Here is a 25,354-nt window from a genome sequence, read left to right on the forward strand (position 1 = left end):
TATTTGATTTCATCAGCAAAGGGAGTGCATACATTTGCATAATTCAGCATCAGTGCAGAATTATTTCCATCTCATTGACCATCTCTATTAGTGACACAGCTACACATCAGGCTTTATTCTTACAGCATAGATGTTATTTAGTATAAGAAATTCCTGTGTACACATCATATATACAGTCACAATCAGATATGTACATCTGACCTTAAAAATACGGGGACTGCTTTATTGAAGCAGCACAAGTAACTAATTTTGATTGGTTTATTTCATTTTTGTAGACTAAGCACAGCTATTACTGTATATATACTGTATATATACACATTATTTTTAATGACTTATCTGAGAAATAGAACATTTTATCATATTTTCTATCTTAATTACAGTTACAAATTCATTAGGAGTCGGAGCATTTTTTCCCGACTCCGACTCCAGGCACCCAAAATTGCCCGACTCCGACTCCACAGCCCTGGGAAAAACAAGTTCCATCTTACTTGCAGATCCCCCCCATCCCCCCCCCCGCCGGGCCTTCCCATTGGTCCACTAAACCGGCCAATGGGAATCCTCCTCTTGACCAAACCAATACTATATGCCCCCTCAAGTGATCTTTAGTTTCTTTGGCATTTTCAAAGTAGATCTACTTTGTGGATTCACCAATTCCCTGTCTAACAAGTGGTCACGACGTTTCAGAATTTTTAACAGCTATGCTGTTGAATAAATGAGTGGACAATTAAAAATTCTACATAAACATCAAACATCAATATATACAAATGAATATGTAAACACTGACTTTTATAAACACAACTTAATTTAACATATAAAAACAATCTGCTGTTAAAATATATCTAAAAAATGAAGTAGTAAAATCTGTTAACGTGGACCCTGAACTTCAGAGAACAGAGGACACTACTCCAGAAGCACACCAGTGCTTACACAAAACATCTATGAGATGTTTTCAGCAATTGTGACTGTTGTATTCAGCACAAAGGAGTCCAAGTTCCATAAGGAAGACTTTTAGTCCAACTATTTGTTACGGTACTTCATTGAAGTGGAGGGTTGACGTCGCAACAGTGTGTCCCCACCATCTTCCTCTCGCAGCTCATCATAAACTGTGGAAATTAAATGCTTTGTCTTCTTTGGTGCTGAACAAAATGTTGACAGTTTTTTACCATGATACCTGTAGAAAAACAGCAAGTATTTAAATCAAGACTATTACTGAATCTGTTTCTAGCTGTATTTAAAGAGGAGCCATACTATCTCAGAAAAAAACACATACAGTATATAAGTAGATAAATACTTGCTCTGCTTACATAGCAGCACTGTCCATGTTTTGATTTCAGTGATTTTTCTACAGAAAAAAAAAGAAAATCCTTAGCATTTCCAATTTTAACCGTGGCTATTTTGAAGCCAATCCTGATGTCATTTTCTCCCTTACTCTCCTCTGCCTGATTGTGTATGCATTACCCGCCCTCCTCCCAGTCTTCAGGCACTCCCACCCAGCACTGCAATAGAAAGTGCATTGTCGCAGCATGAGAAATATTGGCCAATCAGAGAGGAATAGAGGTAAGGGAGGGCAAAACAGGAGGGAAAGAGGCTTCAGCCAATCAGGCTGCATTAGTTAAGTCTGAGGGGAAAGTAGAGAAGCAAGATTAGATAAGCAAAAAAGGACAACCCAGCATGACCTGCAACTTCCTTTGCGCAGTACCAAACAAGAGCCAGGTAAACAGGGGAATGACCATTTATCAACAAGAAAATTAATAGTGATTTTAACTTTTAGATTGCCTGGTTCGCATCCCTTTTACTTGTTTACCAGATTAAAATAAAGAATAGATTTTTGATTTTATGCCCTACAGTTGCACTTTAAAATGAACATGGTCACTGCCCCCCCCCCCCCCCCGTCTCCCTACTAACCACTTCTTCCCTCTGCCCCCCCCCCCCAACCCTGTCTAAGCTTAAGATTAGTGGCACCCCCCCTCCCTACACACACACACACACACACACACACACACACACACACACACACACACACACACACACACACACACAACACTCTCTTCCCCCATGTCTGACCCAGCTTGCCATGGGAACTCACTTTGCCCTCCCTTTTTCTGCTGACATTAGAGCCAGCCTGCAACAAGTAACTCAACAGGGGTGACGTCACCCAAAAAGTCAATGGCGTTTTGTTATGACCTGATAAGAGAGGATGGGAGGGGTGAGCAATACATCCAAAATACTTGAGCCCAGGTTAAAATTCTTGAGGCAGAATAATACATTTGGGCCGTCCTATAGACTTAAGTTTACTGTACACGGAGGCTCATTTTCAATCTTTTCAGTTTTGTTTACTGCTCAGTGCCGTGCAACCCTGGATGGTCCAAATAGATGGAGTGGTAGATGGTTGATGGACGGCCGCCACGTCCCAACAAGGCTACGACATAAGCAAGGAGGTGGCGGAGTCATATTTGGGTCGGAATCATTTGGAGTATGTGGAGTTGCTGACTGACCACTTTCTTCCATGGTGCAAAAAGAACCACCATATATATTTTATCATTGAGATCAATGGCTAAAATCTGTTTGACTGTAATTTGCCCATCTCTTTTTTCTCCAATCCATGAACCAGTCACCCAGTGACCAACACTTTTTTAGTTTGGGAACAATGGCATTGAAAGTCTAAAAATGGCAACAGTTTTAATTTACTTATCGTTTTCGGGATGTGGGAGGAAACCGGAGAGGCCAGAGGAAACCCACACAGACACGGAGAGAACATACAAACTCCATGCAGATGTTGACCTGGCTGGGATTCGAACCGGGGGCCCAGCACTGCAAGGCGAGAGTGCTACCCACTACGCCACCGTGCTGCCCTATACCTTCAATACTTATCGCCATAGACCATGAACAAGCATGCAGATCAGAGATGTTTCTGACTGAAGTCTGACAAGATTAGCTGCATGCTTGTTTCAAGTGTGTGATAGAGACACTACTGCAGCCAATAGATTGCACTCTTGCCTTGCAGCGCTGGGTTTCTGGTTTGTAACCCAGCCAGGGCACTAACTGAATGGAGTTTGGATGTTCTCCCCTATTTGAGTGTGTTTCCTCCCATTTCCCCCCCAAAAAAATCATACAGATAAGTTAATTGACTTCCCCTAAATTGGCCCTAAACTATGATGGACATACGGGTATGGTAAGGATTAGATTCTGAGCTCTTCTGAGGGACATTTAGTGATATACTCTGTACAGTGCTACAGCAGATGTCTGCGCTTTATAAATAATACACAATAATAAAATTGGAGAGAGCAGAACTATATTAATTATAAACACTGAAAAAGGGCTTGTTTATGATTTAAAAAAAATAAAATAAAATTACCCTAAGCCACGTTTGCATTTTGGATTTTGCCCTTCATTTTCCAAGGCATCTGGTATTCCTGAACCACTGGCGCCGAGTCCTGTTCCCTCCGTCCAGCCTTGACGCTCCAATAACCTACGCCCAACTCCCTGGGAAAGATAAATGCAAGTCAATCAATATGTGGTTCTTACCAGTGTCTGATATTCCATATTACTTATAGGATTATTTTGTCAAGCTTACAAGAATACATACAATAATACAACTAATACATACTAATAAAACAGAGTAGATAATATCTCCTACGGGCTTGTTAAAGTAGCGTAGAATGTTGCACAACACTCTGCCCTGCCATTGTCAAGGCCTCCTGTTCACTTCTCCCACAGAAGTGAACAGGAGGCCTTGACAATGGCAGGGCAGAGTGTTGTGCAACATTCTACGCTACTTTAACAAGCCCGTAGGAGAATGGGCACATCTACTCTGTTTTATTAGTATGTATTAGTTGTAGCATCTTTCAGCATAGCTGACTTGAGAGATCGTCCCTACCCCTTGAGGAAAAACAAATGAGCCAAGACGCTTCATATCACCTTGGTGCACAAAACCGGTAACAATGGGCAGCACCAAGAGAGAAAATCAAGACTGAACAGACATGCAAATCCAGTCCAAATAACCACCACTAGCAAGACAGTTTGTCTCGGCATGCACTGTAGGATTTTAAATGCAATTAAGGTGCCGGCATTAGCATTAGTTGCTAGTGCTACAACTCGGAGGGAGTAAAATAGTATTTAACGCCTCTCGGAATTTCAGTGGCAAGATCCTTATGCATATGAATATCCAGACTGGCATTGATTAATCTGCAATTGCTTAAATTTGTAGGGTAGATATGGCCATCTGTGGATGATGGCATCCATGTTAATGCATGATTTTGCAGGTGAGTGACCCCTGTTATGTCCAGCCATATGTTTTTAAGGTTTTCATATGTGTCATGGAGCAATCCTAGTGCATGTTTTGTAACAAAGGTTACCAGCAACTTTTTTCTACCAGTACTGACTGTGGTCGGCACCATATCATTCTTTAAGCGATTTAGATACAAGTGCAGAGACTGGACTGTAAAAGTGGAGAAAAGATAACATGCTGTGCAGGAAGAAAAGGAAGACACAACAAAGAGGCTGATGCCAAGCATGTAACCAAGGAAAAGGTGAGGGGGTACGCATTTGGGTGTCAGTAGGCTAGTTGCAGAATTTTCTTGACCAACCAGGCAGACCTTAAAGAGAAACTCCGACCAAGAATGGAACTTTATCCCAATCAGAAGCTGAAACCCCCTTTTACATGAGAAATCTATTCCTTTTCACAAACAGACCATCAGCAGGCGCTGTATGACTGATATTGTGGTGAAACCCCTCTTGAGTACGTACTCCTGGCAGTTTCCTGTCTCTGAACCTTGCTGCATTGTGGGAAATAGCCGTTTACAGCGGTTTCCAACTGTCAAAAAAAAGCATGCAGCAGCTACATCACCTGCCAACAGTAAAAATGTCACCATGTAATAAGTGTCAGAATGTAATTCAGGGATTTGAAGTGCGCAAGTGCCACGTATCACTCCATAATCTGCACAAGCCCTAAGCAAGGGAAATTAGCCAGAAATGTCCCAGGCATAACTCGCTTCCTATGGTTATTACCCCATCATTTTCACTTTAACAGGCATAAAATGGCATTGTATTTAACTTTGCACATATAGAACTCTCCAAAGACAATCCACCAACCTTTGTATACTGCTCAAAGTGACCAAGGCTGTTTTTCTTTTTTCCTCCAATATCAATGCCATCTCGTCTCATTGTTTCCAATCGCATTTTTAAATAATCTTTGGCATCTTTATCTCCAGAACCAGGCTCATAATATTCACTCATATCTACATCCCAATCATCAGCAGTTTCTTCATCAAAATCTGGAAAATTAAAAAAACAAACTTTTGGTATAGACCAGTTACATATTGTAGCTCACAGAATTCCCAAGTATAAAAAATATGTATACTGTTTGAATAAGGCCACACAAGAGAATTGACGTTTCAGCTATGTACCCATCAATAATGCACATAGACGTGCAGTCTCTAGTAACTAGTAAAGGATATCAAAGTTCAAAAAAACATATGCAGCTTTACATACCTGTAGCTTCTTCTAGTCCCTAGAAGTCTGCGTGTCCCTCACTGCAGCGCCAGTTTTCTCCTGGGTCACGCTGTAGTTCCATAATTGGATGGCGACCCATCAAGCTTAAGCGTGTGCCGCCTGTGATTGCCCGTGTGAAGAAGACTGTGACCTGGCCGGGTCGCCAATCCTTGCAAGGCTGACAGCAGGACCCAGGAAAGACCACAGCTGCGTTGAGGGACATAGACTTCTAGGGGCTGGATGAAGCTGCATATGTTTTTTTGAACTCTCAATACCTTTAAAGGAATACTGTAGGGGGTCGGGGGAAAAGAAGTTGAACTTACCCGGGGCTTCTAATGGTCCCCCGAAGACATCTTGTGCCCACGCAGCCACTCACCAATGCTCCGGCCCCGCCTCCAGTTTACTTCTAGAATGGTCAGACTTTAAAGTCTGAAAACCACTGCGCCTGTGTTGCCGTGTCCTCTCTCCCGCTGATGTCACCAGGAGCGTACTGCGCAGTACGCTCCTGGTGACATCAGCGGGAGAGAGGACACGGCAACACAGGCGCAGTGGTTTTCAGACTTTAAAGTCTGAAATTCCAGAAGTGAACCGGATGCGGGGCCGGAGCATTGGTGAGTGGCTGCGTGGGCACAGGATGTCTGCAGGGGACCATTAGAAGCCCCGGGTAAGTTCAACTCCTTTTCCCCAGACCCCCCTACAGTATTCCTTTAAAGTGCACCTCCGGACTAAAAATCTACTCAGCAGAACTGAAAAGGCTTAATGTTTCTTTAACAGTTTCACAGCATCAGAACTTTGTTTTTCTTACCAAAGCATCATTTTTAGCTGCATTTTTAGCTAAGCTCCACCCAAAGAAAACTGCCCGGGCTTTTTTCCCTGATGCTGTGCAAAGCATGACGGGATTTCCTATGTTATTCACGTTGCCTAGCAACTGGGAGGGGTGATCAGCACACAGGACAGTTGGAACTGTGTCTCATGCTCCCTGTCACCTCCTTTCAACCAAAAAGATGGCTGCCATCATGAAATCACAAACCTTTGCCTGTTCTTTTAAAACAGGGTGGGTAAGAGATTATATTGCCTATCTATTTTAATTAACATAACTAATGTAACTTAATGACAGCATGTTTGTTTAGGCTGAAGTTCCTCTTTAAGGTAGCATTGCTTAGGTAACTTTGCTTCAGGACAAGTATACTTTAAAATACATTAAAAAAAAAATAATAATAAAATATATATATATATATATATATATATATATATATATATATATATATATAGTTTTTATTGTAAATTCAAATCAAGAATTATGTGAAAGTGGGCAATTTATTCTCACATCTAATACATGACTTGATTTACAAACAACCTCCTGCAATGAAATCTGTTTGAAAGTGCCGGCTGCTTACCTGGTAGCAGTGTTCCGGCGAGTCCTCCAGGACGGCCCTCCTGAGATTGTGTAAGTCTCCCCTCCCAAGTCGGAAACACCTGACAAGAATTTAAATAACAATTAGTATAAATCCCACCTCCTCACAATCTCCCCCAGTTTAATGAAGAGAACCGAGTCCACCAACCGCTATCATATCAATAATAATGTAACATAATAGGGTCGGGAACTTAGGCGGCCGTCCTGGAGGACTCGCCGGAACACTGCTACCAGGTAAGCAGCCGGCACTTCCTCCCTACGTCCTCCAGGACGGCCCTCCTGAGATTTAGCGAGAAATTTACCTTAGGGTGGGATAACTGCTTGAAGAACCTTGCGGCCAAAGGCCTGGTCCTGACTGGAAAGCACTTCCACTCAAAAGTGTCTGATGAATGTCGAGTGGCTGGACCAGGTTGCGGCTCGGCATATTTGATCCAGGGAGGCTCCCGATCTCTCTGCCCACGACGTTGACAGTGATCTGGTAGAGTGTGCTGTAATGTGGTCAGGCACCTGCAACTGAGCCTCTGAGTAGGCAAGGGATATTAGCTGTCTAATCCATCTAGATACTGTTATCTTAGACACCTGAGATCCCCTCTTTGACCCTCCAAATGCCACTAATAAATTAGTGGAAGTCCTCCATTCCCTGGTTCTATCTAAATAAACCAAAACTGCTCTCCTGACATCTAGAGTGCTTAATTTCCTTTCTTTATCGTTCTGTGGAGTCGACAGGAAAGAGGGAAGTATAATATCCTGGGTCCTATGAAAGGATGTAGATACCTTAGGCAAATAAGAGGGATCGAGTCTAAAGACGATCCTATCCGCATGAACTACCATGTATGGATCCTTAATTGACAGGGCCTGGATATCGCCTACTCTACGGGCCGAGGTAATAGCAACCAAGAAAGCCACCTTCAGTGTGAGAAATTTTAATGGAACTGAGTCTAATGGTTTAAATTTGTCAGAGGTTAAAAAATCCAGCACCAGTGACAAATCCCAAGGAGAATTAATTTCTAAAGAACCGGCTGAGAACGTTCCACTAACTTCAAGAAATTCTTAACGCAAATATTCGCGGATAACCGCCTGAGAAGAAAAATGGAGAGAGCTGACACCTGAGCTCTAAGAGTACTAACAGTTAATCCTAACTTAACCCCCTCCTGCAAAAATTCCAAAATTGAAGATATATTATTTGACCTGGAAACATTCTTCTGTTTCCAAGCCGAAAAAGTGTACCAAACTCTATTGTACTTCTTCCTAGTAGCTGGCTTTCTACAGGTTAACAGAGTTTTAATCACGTCTCCAGAAAACCCCTGGTTCCTCAACATCTGCTCCTCAGGATCCATGCAGTCAGGTTCAGGAACCTTGGATTCGGATGGACCTGCCCGTCTTGCAACAATATGTCCGGTCTGTACTGAAGATGCCAAGGACCCCGGATTACTAGGGACTGAAGGAGAGGGAACCAGGCCCTCCTCGGCCACCAAGGCGCAACCAGTATCACCTCCGCCTTTTCTGCCTGGATCTTTCTGAGAACTCTCGGTATCAATTTGAACGGGGGAAACGCGTACAGCAGACCCTCCGGCCAAGGAATCGACAGGCCGTCTATTCTGCTTGTTGAAGCAGAAGGATCTAGGGTACAGAAATCTTCCACTTTTGCATTTTCTGGATTTGCAAACAGGTCGAGTGTCGGGACTCCAACACTCTGTGATCTCCCGGAACGTCTCTGGATTGAGTTCCCATTCCGAGTCCTCCACTAGGTGTCTGCTTAGGGAGTCTGCACGCCTGTTGTGGACACCGCGAATGTGGACAGCCGATAAGGACTCCAGATTCGTCTCTGACTAGTTCATGATTTGATATGTCAGCTCCTGAAGGTCCGGCACTCTCGTGCCCCCCTGCTTCCTGACATAGCAAACCGAGACAAAGTTGTCCGAGAATATCAGAACCTCAGAGTTGGAGATTATTGGAAGAAGGGCCCGTAACCCTAGGAGAATCGCCTTGAGTTCTCTGTAATTTGATGACGTGTGGGACATCTGCTGGTCCCACACCCCCTGAGCCTGGTGGCCTAGGCAGTGAGCCCCCCAGCCCCAAGCGCTGGCATCCGTGTATAATTTTAACGGCATTTCCTGGGTCCACTTGCGACCCTGATTCAAATTGGGTAGGCAAGTCCACCAGCCGAGGGAATCTATCACCTCTTCCGGCATCGTCACCGTTACATCCAGTGATCGATGATCCCTGTCCCAGTTTGTCAATACCCAGGTCTGAAGTCTCCGAGTATGGGCCTGGGCCCATTCCACCGCCGGGATGGCAGACGACATCAGACCTAGAACCGAAACCAATTTGCGCAGGGAAACCTGAGGATCCAACCTCAATTCCCGGGCCTCTGCCATCAACCTGTCCACCTTCGGCTCTGGCAGAAAGACACGTCTGACCGTCGTGTCCCATTTGAGACCTAAGAAAATTAAGCTTTGAACTGGATTCAAGTGAGACTTCTCCGAGCTCACTATCCATCCTAGCCTGTGAAAGAGCTGCAGAGAAAAATCTAGCTCCTTCTGCAAGGCTTCCTGCGTTTCTGCCATAAAAAGAAAATCGTCTAAATAAGGAAGAACCCTTATATTGTGGAGATGTAAACAACACATTATCTCCGCCACAACCTTTGTAAATATCCTTGGGGCCGACGATATTCCGAATGGGAGAGCCTGATATTGGAAATGGCATACAGACTCCCCCACCCGAATCGCGAACCTCAAATATTTCTGAAAGACGGGATGAATAGGGATGTGGAGGTAAGCATCCTCCAGATCCACTGTAGCAAGAAAAGCTCCCGGAGACATAAGGTTGCGGACCGATGCAATGCTCTCCATCCTGAATCTCTTCTCCACAATGTAAGGGTTCAGGGGTTTCAAATTCAGAATCATTCGAAATTTTCCCGACTGCTTCTGAATCAAAAATACCGTCGAGTAAAATCCCTTCCCCCGATCTAGTATAGGGACTGGCTGAATGACCTTCTTCTGGAGAAGGGAAGAGACTGATTCCATCAGAGCTGCCGCTCTGATCTGATCCTTGGGGATCGGCGTAACCACAAACCGGGAGGGGGGAGGAGATACAAATTATATCCTGTATCCCTGCTGAACTAAGTGCAGAATGAACTCGCTCTTTGAAATTTCTCGCCAAGCTGGCGCAAAGTAGCGAAGTCTCCCCCCCACCGGAATCTGTCCGTCATTTTGCGGATTTCGCAGCGGCGGAGTTTGGTTGAGGCCTATTGAACAAGAATGGCCTACCTCTGCCTGCGTTGTAGGTCCATCTTTTATTCCGCCTCTGCCCCTCTGACCGCCTATGTTCCTGTCTGAAGAAGGGCTTCTTGTTCTGAAAGGGCCGCTTCTCCTTTCTCTTTTTCTCTGGAAACTTTCTGGCCCTATTGGAGGACCTTTCTAAAACAGAATCTAAGTCACTTCCAAATAACAGATTACCGTGAAACTCCATTCCACAAAGTTTCTGTTTGGAAGTTACATCCCCCTCCCAAGTATTTAACCAAACGGCCCTGCGTGCCGAGTTGATTAATGCCGCCGTCTTAGCAGCAGCCCTAAGACTCTCCGTGGCTGCATCTGCTAAGAATGCTACTGATTTAATTATTACTGGTAAGCTCTCCAAGATCCTTGCATGAGGTGTGCCGTCCTCCAAACGCTCTTGGAGTCCCCGAATCCACTTATCAAGATTGCGGGCCACACACACGGAGGAAATGGCAGGCTTAAAGGAGAAAGATGTTGAGTCCCAAGCTCTCTTGAGAAGGGCCTCAGCCTTCCTGTCCATTGGGTCCTTAACCACTTGAGGACCTAGGGCTTTCTACCCCTTAAGGACCGGCCACTTTTTTTCCATTCAGACCACTGCAGCTTTCACGGTTTATTGCTCGCTCATACAACCTACCACCTAAATGAATTTTGGCTCCTTTTCTTGTCACTAATACAGCTTTCTTTTGGGGCTATTTGATTGCTCCTGCGATTTTTACTTTGTATTATATTCATCAAAAAAGACATGAATTTTGGCAAAAAAATGATTTTTTTAACTTTCTGTGCTGACATTTTTCAAATAAAGTAAAATTTCTGTATACATGCAGCGCGAAAAATGTGGACAAACATGTTTTTGATAAAAAAAAACCCATTCAGTGTATATTTATTGGTTTGGGTAAAAGTTATAGTGTTTACAAACTATGGTGCAAAAAGTGAATTTTCCCATTTTCAAGCATCTCTGACTTTTCTGACCCCCTGTCATGTTTCATGAGGGGCTAGAATTCCAGGATAGTATAAATACCCCCCAAATGACCCCATTTTGGAAAGAAGACATCCCAAAGTATTCACTGAGAGGCATAGTGAGTTCATAGAAGATATTATTTTTTGTCACAAGTAAGCGGAAAATGACACTTTGTGAGAAAAAAAAAAAAAAAAAAAAAGTTTCCATTTCTTCTAACTTGCGACAAAAAAAAATGAAATCTGCCACGGACTCACCATGCCCCTCTCTGAATACCTTGAAGGGTCTACTTTCCAAAATGGGATCATTTGTGGGGTGTGTTTACTGTCCTGACATTTTGGGGGGTGCTAAATTGTAAGCACCCCTGTAAAGCCTAAAGGTGCTCATTGGACTTTGGACCCCTTAGCGCAGTTAGGCTGCAAAAAAGTGCCACACATGTGGTATTGCCATACTCAGGAGAAGTAGTATAATGTGTTTTGGGGTGTATTTTTACACATACCCATGCTGGGTGGGAGAAATATCTCTGTAAATGACAATTTGTTAATTTTTTTTACACACAATTGTCCATTTACAGAGATATTTCTCCCACTCAGCATGGGTATGTGTAAAAATACACCACAAAACACATTATACTACTTCTCCTGAGTACGGCGATACCACATGTGTGGCACTTTTTTGCACCCTAACTGCGCTAAAGGGCCCAAAGTCCAATGAGTACCTTTAAGATTTCACAGGTCATTTTGAGAAATTTCGTTTCAAGACTACTCCTCACGGTTTAGGGCCCCTAAAATGCCAGGGCAGTATAGGAACCCCACAAATGACCCCATTTTAGAAAGAAGACACCCCAAGGTATTCCGTTAGTAGTATGGCGAGTTCATAGAAGATTTTATTTTTTGTCACAAGTTAGCGGAAAATGACACTTTGTGAAAAAACACAATTAAAATCAATTTCCGCTAACTTTTGACAAAAAATAAAAACTTCTATGAACTCACCATACTCCTAACGGAATACCTTGGGGTGTCTTCTTTCTAAAATGGGGTCATTTGTGGGGTTCCTATACTGCCCTGGCATTTTAGGGGCCCTAAACCGTGAGGAGTAGCCTTGAAACGAAATTTCTCAAAATGACCTGTGAAATCCTAAAGGTACTCATTGGACTTTGGGCCCTTTAGCGCAGTTAGGGTGCAAAAAAGTGCCACACATGTGGTATCGCCATACTCGGGAGAAGCAGTACAATGTGTTTTGAGGTGTATTTTTACACATACCCATACTGGGTGGGAGAAATACCTCTGTAAATGGACAATTGTGTGTAAAAAAATCAAAAGATTGTCATTTACAGAGGTATTTCTCCCACCCAGCATGGGTATGTGTAAAAATACACCTCAAAACACATTGTACTACTTCTCCCGAGTACGGCGATACCACATGTGTGGCACTTTTTTGCACCCTAACTGCACTAAGGGGCATAAAGTCCAATGAGTACCTTTAGGATTTCACAGGTCATTTTTGTTTCAAGACTACTCCTCACGGTTTAGGGCCCCTAAAATGCCAGGGCAGTATAGGAACCCCACTAATGACCCCATTTTAGAAAGAAGACACCCCAAGGTATTCCGTTAGGAGTATGGTGAGTTCATAGAAGTTTTTATTTTTTTGTCACAAGTTAGCGGAAATTGATTTTAATAGTTTTTTTTCACAAAGTGTCATTTTCCGCTAACTTGTGACAAAAAATAAAATCTTCTATGAACTCACCATACTCCGTACGGAATACCTTTGGGTGTCTTCTTTCTAGAATGGGGTCATTTGTGGGGTTCCTATACTGCCCTGGCATTTTAGGGGCCCTAAACCGTGAGGAGTAGTCTTGAAACCAAATGTCGCAAAATGACCTGTGAAATCCTAAAGGTACTCATTGGACTTTGGGCCCCTTAGCGTACTTAGGGTGTAAAAAAGTGCCACACATGTGGTACCGCTGTACTCAGGAGAAGTAGTATAATGCGTTTTGGGGTGTATTTTTACACATACCCATGCTAAGTGGGAGAAATATCTCTGTAAATGACAATTGTTTGATTTTTTTACACACAATTGTCCATTTACATAGAAATTTCTCCCACCCAGCATGGGTATGTGTAAAAATACACCCCAAAACACATTATACTACTTTTCCTGAGTACGGCGGTACCACATGTGTGACACTTTTTTGCAGCCTAGGTGCGCTAAGGGGCCCAACGTCCTATTCACAGGTCATTTTGAAGCATTTGTTTTCTAGACTACTCCTCGCGGTTTAGGGCCCCTAAAATGCCAGGGCAGTATAGGAACCCCACAAGTGACCCCATTTTAGAAAGAAGACACCCCAAGGTATTCCGTTAGGTGTATGGCAAGTTCATAGAAGATTTTATTTTTTGTCACAAGTTACTGAAAAATGACACTTTGTGAAAAAAAACCAATAAAAATTATTTTCCGCTAACTTTTGACAAAAAATAAAATCTTCTATGAACTCGTCATACACCTAACATAATACCTTGGGGTGTCTTTTTTTTCTAAAATGGGGTCACTTGTGGGGTTCCTATACCGCCCTGGCATTTTACAGGCCCAAAACCGTGAGTAGTCTGGAAACCAAATGTCTCAAAATGACTGTTCAGGGGTATAAGCATCTGCAAATTTTGATGACAGGTGGTCTATGAGGGGGTGAATTTTGTGGAACCGGTCATAAGCAGGGTGGCCTTTTAGATGACAGGTTGTATTGGGCCTGATCTGATGGATAGGAGTGCTAGGGGGGTGACAGGAGGTGATTGATGGGTGTCTCAGGGGGTGGTTAGAGGGGAAAATAGATGCAATCAATGCACTGGGGAGGTGATCGGAAGGGGGTCTGAGGGTTTGGCCGAGTGATCAGGAGCCCACGCGGGGCAAATTGGGGCCTGATCTGATGGGTAGGTGTGCTAGGGGGTGACAGGAGGTGATTGATGGGTGTCTCAAGGTGTGATTAGAGGGGAGAATAGATGCAAGCAATGCACTGGCGAGGTGATCAGGGCTGGGGTCTGAGGGCATTCTGAGGGTGTGGGCGGGTGATTGAGTGCCCTAGGGGCAGATAGGGGTCTAATCTGATAGGTAGCAGTGACAGGGGGTGATTGATGGGTAATTAGTGGGTGTTTAGGGTAGAGAATAGATGGAAACACTGCGCTTGGGTGGTGATCTGTTGTCGGATCTGCGGGCGATCTATTGGTGTGGGTGGGTGATCAGTTTGCCCACAAGGGGCAGGTTAGGGGCTGATTGATGGGTGTCAGTGACAGCGGGTGATTGATGGGTGTCAGTGACAGGGGGTGATTGATGGGTGATTGATAGGTGATTGACAGGTAATCAGTGGGTTATTACAGGGGAGAACAGATGTAAATATTGCACTGGCGAATTGATAAGGGGGGGTCTGAGGGCAATCTGAGATTGTAGGCGGGCGATTGGGTGCCCGCAAGGGGCAGATTAGGGTCTGATCTGATGGGTAACAGTGACAGGTGGTGATAGGGGGTGATTGATGGGTGATTGATGGGTAATTAGTGGGTGTTTAGAGGAGAGAATAGATGGAAACACTGCGCTTGGGTGGTGATCTGATGTCGGATCTGCGGGCGATCTATTGGTGTGGGTGGGTGATCAGTTTGCCCGCAAGGGGCAGGTTAGGGGCTGATTGTTGGGTGGCAGTGACAGGGGGTGATTGATGGGTGATAGGTGATTGGCAGGTGATTGACAGGTGATCAGTGGGTTATTACAGGGAAGGACAGATGTAATTAATGCACTGGCGAATTGATAAGGGGGGGGGGGGTCAGAGGGCAATCTGAGCGTGTGGGCGGGTGATTGGGTGCCCGCAAGGGGCAGATTAGGGTCTGATCTGATAGGTAAAAGTGACAGGTGGTGATTGATGGGTGATTGATGGGTAATTAGTAGGTGTTTAGAGAAGATAACAGATGTAAACGATACATTTGGGAGGTAATCTGACGGCGGGTTTGCGGGCGATCTAATGGTGTGGGTGGGTGATCAGATTGGCCGCAAGGGGCAGGTTAGGGGCTGATTGATGGGTGGCAGTGACAGGGGGTGATTGATGGGTGATAGGTGATTGGCAGGTGATTGACAGGTGATCAGTGGGTTATTACAGGGAAGAACAGATGTAATTAATGCACTGGCGAATTGATAAGGGGGGGTCTGAGGGCAATCTGAGCGTGTAGGCAGGTGATTGGGTGCCCGCAAGGGGCAGATTAGGGTCTGATCTGATAGGTAACAGTGACAGGTGGTGATAGGGGGTGATTGATGGGTGATTGATGGGTAATTAGTGGGTGTTTAGAGGAGAGAATAGATGTAAACAATGGATTTGGGAGGTGATCTGATGTCGGATCTGTGGGCGATCTATTGGTGTGGGGGGGTGATCAGATTGCCCGCAAGGGGCAGGTTAGGGGCTGATTGATGGGTGGCAGTGACAGGGGGTGATTGACGGGTGATTGACAGGTGATCAGGGGGATAGATGCATACAGTGAACAGGGGGGGGTGGTCTGGGGGGGGGGGTCTGGGGAGAATCTGAGGGGTGGGGGGTGATCAGGAGGGGGCAGGGAGCAGGGGGGGGATAAAAAAAAAAAAATAGCGTTGACAGATAGTGACAGGGAGTGATTGATGGGTGATTAGGGGGGTGATTGGGTGCAAACAGGGGTCTGGGGGGTGGGCAGGGGGGGGTCTGATGGGTGCTGTGGGCGATCTGGGGCAGGGGAGGGAGAAATCAGTGTGCTTGGGTGCAGACTAGGGTGGCTGCAGCCTGCCCTGGTGGTCCCTCGGACACTGGGACCACCAGGGCAGGAGGCAGCCTGTATAATACACTTTGTAAACATTACAAAGTGTATTATACACTTTGTATGCGGCGATCGCGGGGTTAACATCCCGCCGGCGCTTCCGTATAGCCGGCGGGATGTTGCGGCGAGCGAGCGGTGACAGGCGCCGGCGGAGGATCGCGTCACGGATGACGCGATCGCTCCGCCCATGCCCTTAAATGGACCGCCGCCTCTGTGGGTGAGGCCGTCCTGCAGGGCTCCACTTCCCCGCCGCCCCTGTGTAGTGGGCGGTCGGGAAGTGGTTAAAGGCTCCCATATCCTCAAAAGATAAATCGGTATCTTTTGAGCATTGGGAGAGCGGGGCATCCAGCCGTGGACATTTAAATAATGATTCATGCTCCTCAATATTGAAAGGGAAACGACGCTTGAAGGATCTCGGCACAAAAAGCCTTCCTTCAGGATCCTTCCACTGGGCCGAAATAACACTTTTGATTGCTCTATGAATTGGGAAGACTAGACCCCCCTGATCCTCTAAACCCCTATAAATGTCATCCTGAAGAGTAGAGGTCAATCTAGGCTCTTCAATCTGCTCTGAGTCATACACCGCCTTCAAGAGCTCTGAAGTGTCTTCAGCTTCAAACAAATACTTAGGTATCTTGGTTCCCCCCAGAGCACCCGAATGGTCTGACTCAACCAGCTCCCCCTCCTCAGACTCATCAGATATCTCCTCTACCGACAAGGGAGAAGAATCTGTGATCCTTCCCGCCTGTGAGGTTCCTACCCTGACTGGAATCTCTGGAAGTACAGGTAAAGGAGGAGCCTGAATTATGGGTACAGGACTAGACTGAGGGACCTGCGCTTGAGATGTAACCACCGTTGGCTGAGCAGCAACCACTGAAGGCGCGACAACAGGTGCTTTAGAAAACGTACCCAGTTGTACCGGGCAAGGGGGTAGAGCAGCTCTAAATGCAGAAAATGTAGTAGCTAGCTCCTGCTTCATTGATTTCATCAAGTCTAACAATGCTACAGTAGTGCTCTCAGGCCTAGGGGTATGCGACTTTGACCTACTATAACAGTCTGCACACAAACCCTTGGTAGTCCCTTCAGGTAGCCTGCAACCACACTTAGCACACTTAGCAGATTTTGTTGCACTTTTCTGTGGTTTCTGCAAGAGAAAAAAACAGACACAAGAGACCCCAAGGGATACTTAGCTAACAAGCCAACAGGAGTACATACCAAGCCTGTAACTACTGTAAACGCATCTTACCGACTGCTGTCCCGCCTCCTCCGTGACAGCCGAAGATGTCTGCTGCGCCTCTGGAGCGGGCTCTGCTGACTGCTCCATAGCCCCTGCAGAGTGACACTGCCTCCGTGCAGTGTATCAGGCGTGCTGGGTGGTCTGTTACCTCCGCCGTAGGCGGAATCAGATCAGGCCGGCGTGGTCCGCTTAGCGTGCTGAGCTAGGTCGGAAAGGAAGAAGCCGACCCGTGTGCTCGGGGACCGCCCCTAAATACACGCGATCGCATTTCCGCCTAATGGCATGCGTCGCGTCATCTCCGCATCACTTCCGGTGTCTTCTCCAACTCCCACTTCCGTAATGCAGATGCGGAAGAGCTATCCAGCGTGCACCCAGCCGCCCTCGGACAGAATGAGCAGTGGCCATGAAAGACTCATCCGAGTTTCTCACTCCAACAAGTGAATAGAGGTATGGCTGCCCCTGCATTCACCAGCTAGATCGCACCCAGTGCAGACCTAAACCGCTCTTCTATCCATAATCCTCATAATAACCCTGGCTTCACAAGTAGGTGCCAACAGGCTCCCCTACCACCAGGAACGCTTCCAAGGTGCTTCCGTGACGAGTCCAGGAAACAAACAAAAAACTGGGGGAGATTGTGAGGAGGTGGGATTTATACTAATTGTTATTTAAATTCTTGTCAGGTGTTTCCGACTTGGGAGGGCCGTCCTGGAGGACGTAGGGAGGAAGTAGAGGAATACCTGTACATTCTTCAGATTTTCATAGCCATCTGTAGTATATGTGTCATACTCACCACCTTCCTGCTCTTGCCAGTACTGAGCGTCCGTGTAAAACACCAGACCTGATCCTCCTTTCTCCCACTTGAGCTCAATTTCCTCCTCAAACAAACGCTCCTTGCAACGTTCCTGTGTTGTGATATCTTCATGTAAAGCCTCATGACGCTCCCATTCCTCACAAGTATCATTATCCTAAAATGGAAATATATCTGTTTATTTTGTACACAAAATAGTAGCCATGTCTCTTATCTGGGCAATAATAACAGCAAACAGGCATGTTTTTCAAACAGGACAAGATTTTCTTCCTTCCCAGTCACCAAGCAATCACTCACTGATCCCAGAGAAGTTGTTGCTCAGTCTTCAGGCAACTGTCATCTAGTCATCGCAGCAGAGTAAAGTGGTTAAAGCTTAGACCTAGTAGCATCTTACATATTTATTTGGGTTGATTCAAACAAAACATTTTCCTTTTTTCCCCTAATAATAAAAAAATGGGTTGTATAGAAAAATCAAACGTACATTTTTTTCTTCAATTAAAAAAAATGCCCTCAGGTGTTGCTTGGGTGACATTGCTTTAGGACACAAGCTAGATTGTTGCCCGAGGTGGTCTGTTTCAGTCACCTCAGCTGAGTTTAATCCTGTGTGTGTACTTAGCTTTAAAGAGGAACTCCAGTGAAACTAATAAAACAGTGCTTATTTTTACAATAATTATGTTTAAATTATTTACCGTATATACTCGCATATAAGCCGACCCGCATATAAACCGACCCCCCAACTTTTCCATGAAAAAACAGGGAAAAATGATTGACCCCCATATAAGACGGGGGTAGGAAATGCTGGATTAGTGCAGGCCGCGTAATCCCCCCAGTGTGTCCCAGTATAGCTAGTATAGTGCCCAGTATGGGTAGGTAGTGCCCCAGTATAGCCAGTATAGGTAGGTAGTGCCCCAGTATAGCTAGTATAGTGCCCAGTATAGGTAGGTAGTGCCCCAGTATAGCAAGTATAGTGCCCCAGTATAGCCAGTATAGTGACCCAGTATGGCCAGTATAGTGACCCAGTATGGCCAGTATAGTGACCCAGTATGGCCAGTATAGTGACCCAGTATGGCCAGTATAGTGACCCAGTATGGCCAGTATAGTGACCCAGTATGGCCAGTATAGTGACCCAGTATAGTGCCCCAGTATAGCTAGTATAGTGCCCCAGTATAGCTAGTATAGTGCCCCAGTATGGCCAGTATAGTGACCCAGTATGGCCAGTATAGTGACCCAGTATGGCCAGTATAGTGACCCAGTATAGCCAGTATAGTTCCCCCAGTATAGCTAGTATAGTGCCCCAGTATAGCTAGTATAGTGCCCCAGTATAGCTAGTATAGTGCCCCAGTATAGCTAGTATAGTGCCCCAGTATAGCTAGTAAAGTGCCCAGTTTAGCTAGTAAAGTGCCCAGTTTAGCTAGTAAAGTGCCCAGTTTAGCTAGTATAGTGCCCAGTATAGGTAGGTAGTGCCCCAGTATAGCTAGTATAGTACCCAGTATAGGTAGGTAGTGCCCCAGTATAGCTAGTATAGTACCCAGTGTAGGTAGGTAGTGGCCGGTATAGTGCCCTGCTCCTCCCGCTGCTATTACCTGCAGCGGCTTTCTCGTCCCCGGCGCTTCCTCTTCCCCGCTCTCATGCCTGTATGAAGAGATCACAGCAGCGCGCTCGGCGCTGCTGCAGTGACGATGCAGGGGGCAGGAAAGAGCGCGGCTCCCTGTAGCTGCGATCTGTATCGCCGTTACCAGGGGAACCGCTCTTTCCTGCCCCCCGCATCGTCACAGCAGCAGCGCCAGGCACGCTGCTGTGATCTCTTCATACAGGCATGAGAGTGGGGAAGAGGAAGCGCCGGGGACTAGGAAGCCGCTGCCTAAACAAGTAATAGCAGCGGCGGCGGGGGGGGGGGGGGGGGGGGGGAGCGGGGAGTGGGTAGCGGGGGCCGCGGACCACCAGGGAAGACTCACATACAAGCCGACCCCCCAACTTTTGACCCCCTTTTTGGGGGTCAAAAATTCAGCTTGTATGCGAGTATATACGGTAGTTATAGTTTGCACTTTCTAAAAATCTTTCCTCTCCCTGATTTACATTATGAAATTTATCACATGGTGACATTTTTACTGCTGTCAGTGGAAGGAGATGCTGTTTGCTTTTTGGCAGTTGGAAACAGCTGTACACAGCTGTTATTTCCCACAATGCAACAAGGCTCCCACAGTGTGATGTCAGAATCATGGTCCTGACATCACACTGTTGGAGGGGTTTCACCACAATATCCGCCATACAGAGTACCCCCTGATGATAAGTTTGTGAAAAGGAAAAGATTTCTCATGTAAAAGGGGGTATCGGCTACTGATTGGGATGAAGTTCAATTCTTGGTTACGGTTTCTCTTTAAGCCAAGTACATACGGACAAACCTGCAGCCTGATAATCGTCTGACTTTAGTCTGTTGGATGATAATCAGGCATGTGTATGTGCAAACAACTTGACGAGCAACTGATCACAGGCGGTTTGCCCGACCCAACTGTTGGATCTATGTTGGTCTGATATCATGCAGTTGGTGTGTGTGTGTGTGTGTGTGTACAAGCTGTAACACTACTTAGAAATACACTTGAATACAGGCAGAACTTCCTCTCCTGTAACATCTCAACAACCCATGCATGACAGCTTCTCTCATAGGAGAACAGCGCGTATCAGGTCACCTCCCAGAAGCCACTGTTGAACTCCCCCACATAAAATGTTAGCATTGGAAAACCACCAGGGGATAGGTGAATATAGGGGTTTTGGGAGAAGGAATTGAGCTCTGAACGGATAATTGGAAGAAATACTGGCTATTAGAGATGGTTAATAAGATGCTAACACGTTATATCTAGCTCATAAATGTGTTGTAAATTGTAAGTAACTTGGAACTGGGCCAATCAAATTTAACATGAAAGTTCATTAGATTGGCTAAATTCTAAGCTGCATACAATTTGCATTTAGTCTGCAAACAAGCTAGAATTATTAATCACTGAACATTTTTACTGGCCATGAGCTTTACAGTGGATCCAAGATAAAAACTTTTACTCATTGCATAGTTGGGTTCCTTTCATATAGTTTATAGGGAATTCCTTAAGCCAAATACTTTTTTGTTTTTGTTTTAAATACTCTAATTCCCTATAAACTAAAAAAGCCTCGCCCACAGCTCCTTTTGTGCCTTGGCACTCTTAGAGCCATGTGGCAAGGGCTTATGGGAGCTCAGTCTGGGCAGGAGGAGGAAGAGGTTACTAGCCAGAGATTTCAGAGGCAGAGGGGAGGAGTGAATTTGTCACAGCCTTAGGGATGGAGATGCTAACAGCTTGCCTGTGTAATGTGACAAGCAAAACATGGCTGCCCTTTTTGTATCAAAGGAATAAATAATCAAACAATTGAAGTTGTTTGCAGCTAGATTTGCTGTATCTAAACTTTAGATAAGATATATAGACAAGTTACTTGTTAAAGTTAGTTTTTCATCTCGGATCCGCTTTAAAGAGAACCCGAGGTGGGTTTGAAGAATATTATCTGCATACAGAGGCTGGATCTGCCTATACAGCCCAGCCTCTGTTGCTATCCCAAACCCCCCTAAGGTCCCCCTGCACTCTGCAATCCCTCATAAATCACAGCCACTCTGCTGACAAACAGCTTGTCAGAGCTGGCTGTGTTTATGTCTATAGTGTCAGTCTGCTGCTCCCCCCGCCTCCTGCAGAACTCCAGTCCCCGCCAGCATCCCTTCCCTCCCTGCTGATTGGAGGGAAGGGACGGGGGCAGGGACCGGAGCTATGCAGGAGGCGGGGGAGCAGCTGAGACTGACACTACAGATGTAAACACAGCCTCACAGCACGGCTGTGATTTATGAGGGATTGCAGAGTGCAGGGGGACCTTAGTGGGGTTTGGGATAGCAACAGAGGCTGGGCTGTATAGGCAGATCCAGCCTCTGTATGCAGATAACATTCTTTAAACACACCTCGGGTTCTCTTTAAGAATAAAATGCACAACAGATAGATCAGTCAGCAAATCAACACTTACATCCTCAGAGTGGTGCTCCTCAGTGTCTTCCTCATCTTTCAGCACTTCGGGTGCTACACTGCCCCCATCTTCTATTGCATGTCCAGTGGCAGTATATACACCTTCTCGCTTGCTAATATCTGTTCCTGCGTATTCATAAGGGACACTTCCATAGCGGCGCCCAGAACGGTGGAACTTAAGACCTAGGCGTGATATTATTTTTGGTGGTAGGCGACAAGATCTTATTAGCTGGAGAAACACAGATAACGGAGTCCCAATATTTCCTTGAGGCATGAGTGCTGGTGGATTAAGTTCTGACATTCTAAGCAAGTCTTTTGAAGTTACCTGTTTCTCTTCATCATAGATCTGAGCTGTGTGTAGTGTCTTGTATGGAGAGTCAGTTGAATCTGTTACAGAAGTTATAAAACAGCAATACACAATTAACTTCAGTCACACAAAAACACGTTTTCAAAAGTACGGTAAATCAAGACTTCATATTACATTGATAGACAACTAAAGGCCGGCTAATCAAAAAAATGTTTGCTCAGCTTCATTCTTGCTGTCAAAAGCAAACCTAATAAGAGTTAAGGTGGCCAAGGCAAGATGGCTATCATTGTTACCTTACAATATTTCAACTTTGTGAGAAACTAGGTAGAAGGAATTTGAGCATAGGCTATTTGAAATCTCTAGTCTAGGGTTTGCATATTGCATCTTTTTCTAATGCAGGAGGAGCCTGAGGTCTTCAAAAATGAAAAGTGTATATTTCTTATTGTGGACTGAGACAGAGAGACCTGAGGTCAACCTCATTACTGACAAATTGTGTGATTCCTCAGTTGTTCATATTAGCTACTTGTTATACAATGGAACTCACACAGTACCACTGACCAAGAGCCAGAAAACAGTCAAGATGAACTCCCTCATCTAGTAGTGTTGGCGTTGAAATGGTCCTGTATAGCAATAGAAGGGAATGTGACTGGGTTCCTCCACCAACAGAGGTCTATTCTGATTTGTGGCAGTAAGCAAATTACAGTAGCAGCACAAAAGGATACAGATCTACAGCTTGAGGAAGTGGATCTGCTGATCTTAGATGCCAATGGAGCATATTCTGATGCTGGTCTTCCTTGCATGCACAGCAAGCTGACCCCGGACCAAACGAGAATATACTGTAGACCTTGACAAGATTTCCTAAGAGTTACACCTTTTCTTTTACATTTGTGAATTAGGTTTGCATGCATTTTAACAAATCACAGCAAGAGGGCATTTTTCCTCCCACAATGCAAACGTGTGCAATAAAACTGGCAAATTGCGAGCGGCCCATAGGGATACGATTGAAAAGCCAGGAATGACCATTTCCTGATGTGCTTTAGACCCACCTTTCCCCAGTTGCATCCACCTAGAACCACCCAGAAGAAGTCTGAAATCCTAGCTCCAACTTAAAGGACACCCGAGGTGAAAATAAACTAATGAAATAAACAATTGTATCTATCCTCCTCCTAAAAATTACCTTTTAAGATATTTCACAGTTTTATCTTTACATCTACTTTTTAAGGTTTTACTGTTTTATTGTTTTTGCTCAATGACACATTCATTGAAGTATGCCAAAGCTAAAATCTATGAATCATTGACCCTTTTTCTCTCTTTCCAGCTCTCAGAGGCCATTGTCTGCTAGAAAAGTGTTTTATAGTTGTAATTTCTTATCAGTGAGGATTAAGGTCCGTGCACACGCCGGACTGGAGGCAACGACGGGTCCGTCGTCACCTCCCGCTGGGTGGGCGTTCCAGTGACAGTCCGGCGTGTGTACAGTCTGTCGGTGGACTGATACGGCTGTTTCTGAGCGATCCGTCGGGCGGATCGCTCAGAAACAGCCGTATCAGTCTGCAGACCGACTGTTCACACGCCGGACTGTCGCTGGAACGCCCACCCAGCGGGAGGTGACAACGGACCCGTCGTTGCCTCCAGTCCGGCGTGTGTACGGACCTTTATGCTACAGTCTGACAGTCCTGACTCAGACAGGGACTGCAACTTACATACCTGACGTTTATTTAACGCTTTCAGGCAGAGAAAGAACAAAAAAGGAACACAGCATAGTTATTTGTGTGCTTGGCACTGTACATACACATGTCTATCTCATCATGTCACATCACCTCGGGTATCCTTGAAAGTGAACCTGAACTCTTGCACAGGACCAAAGGAAAACATAGATAAATGCACCCCATACGTATTTCAAGAGTTTAGCCTGTTTAACTCCCCCTCACTTGTGTCTAATCACAAGTTGTAATGTGATCTCTCCCGTGTCACATGACTGCCATGTCAGAGATGGCAGATAAGCTCAGTTAAAAGCACAGGCTGTTGTTGGTTTCCATGAATCAGAAATAGAAACACTGCAGATGTACTGCAGGATTTGTATCAGCTGTAACAAATATATATTTTTGCTTAAAGTGTACCCGAGGTGAAAATAAACTGATGAGATAAACAATTGCCTTTATCCTCCTACTCCTAACAATGAGTTGTTTAGATGTCCAATCGGTTTATTTTATAATTAAACATTTACAAAGTAGATTGAATGTTTTCTTGTCTCTGCTCACTGGCAGCCTATTAAGGCCCATATGCAATTCACTTTTTCACTTGAGTTTTCTCCTAGGTGATAATTTTAAATTTGTCAATAAAATGCTTTTTAAGCCACCAGAAAGCAAGAAAATACTCATAATAGTTTTAATAATACTTTTTCACCTACTTTTTGGTATTTTTTAGTTGAAAAGTGCTGGAAAGTTATTTTAAATCGAAGATGAAAAATTATCTCCTTGGAGAAAACTCAGGTGAAAAAATGAATTGCATATGGGCCTAAGTGTACCTAAATGAAAATACATAAACTATTGACCTTTATTTTATCTCCATTTTATCTCCATCTGCTCTCAGAAGTTGTATTTTGCCAGGTAAACTTTTATGGCTGTAATTTGCTTTTCTGTGATGTTTACTGTATTACTTCCATGCCTAAACATGAACTCTTTCAGGCAGCAAAATAAAACAAGTAAAACAGCCTGGTTATTAAAATGTTTTTGCACTGTATATACATCTGATTATCTCATGTCACCTATCGCCTCGGGTACACGTTAAAGGTTATTATGCTGTTGTGTAGCTTTTAGAGCAGAGAAGACGTTATGCGTTCAGGTCCGCTTTAAGGCTAGTTATTCACCAGGACGTTGCGTTTAGGGGACGTTATAGGGCACATAATGTGCCCCTAACGCAACGCCTGGTGCTCTCTGGTGTAGACGTCGGAGTGAGCCGCGTTGTGCAGCTCACTCTGGCGTCCGTGATGCATACTCTTGGACGCATGCGGCATCACGTGGTCC

General features: G+C 45.1%; 1 protein-coding gene across 1 annotated transcript in view; it reads right to left on the reverse strand.

The window, feature by feature from the left end:
* Positions 1 to 514: 514 nt before the first annotated feature.
* Positions 515 to 25,354, reverse strand: part of GPATCH3 (G-patch domain containing 3) — a 32,357-nt gene continuing 7,517 nt past the window's right edge. Inside the window, exons 2-6 of the mRNA XM_068269236.1 lie at positions 22,026 to 22,411; positions 17,979 to 18,153; positions 5,092 to 5,273; positions 3,356 to 3,483; positions 515 to 1,171 (exon numbers count right to left, since the gene is read on the reverse strand). Of these exons, the coding sequence (XP_068125337.1) occupies positions 1,018 to 1,171; positions 3,356 to 3,483; positions 5,092 to 5,273; positions 17,979 to 18,153; positions 22,026 to 22,411 (1,025 nt within the window). The 3' untranslated portion in view covers positions 515 to 1,017. The remainder of the gene's footprint in view (positions 1,172 to 3,355; positions 3,484 to 5,091; positions 5,274 to 17,978; positions 18,154 to 22,025; positions 22,412 to 25,354) is intronic.

The sequence above is a fragment of the Hyperolius riggenbachi genome, chromosome 2, assembly GCF_040937935.1.
Source record: "Hyperolius riggenbachi isolate aHypRig1 chromosome 2, aHypRig1.pri, whole genome shotgun sequence".
In the NCBI taxonomy this organism is placed as follows: Eukaryota; Metazoa; Chordata; class Amphibia; order Anura; family Hyperoliidae; genus Hyperolius; species Hyperolius riggenbachi.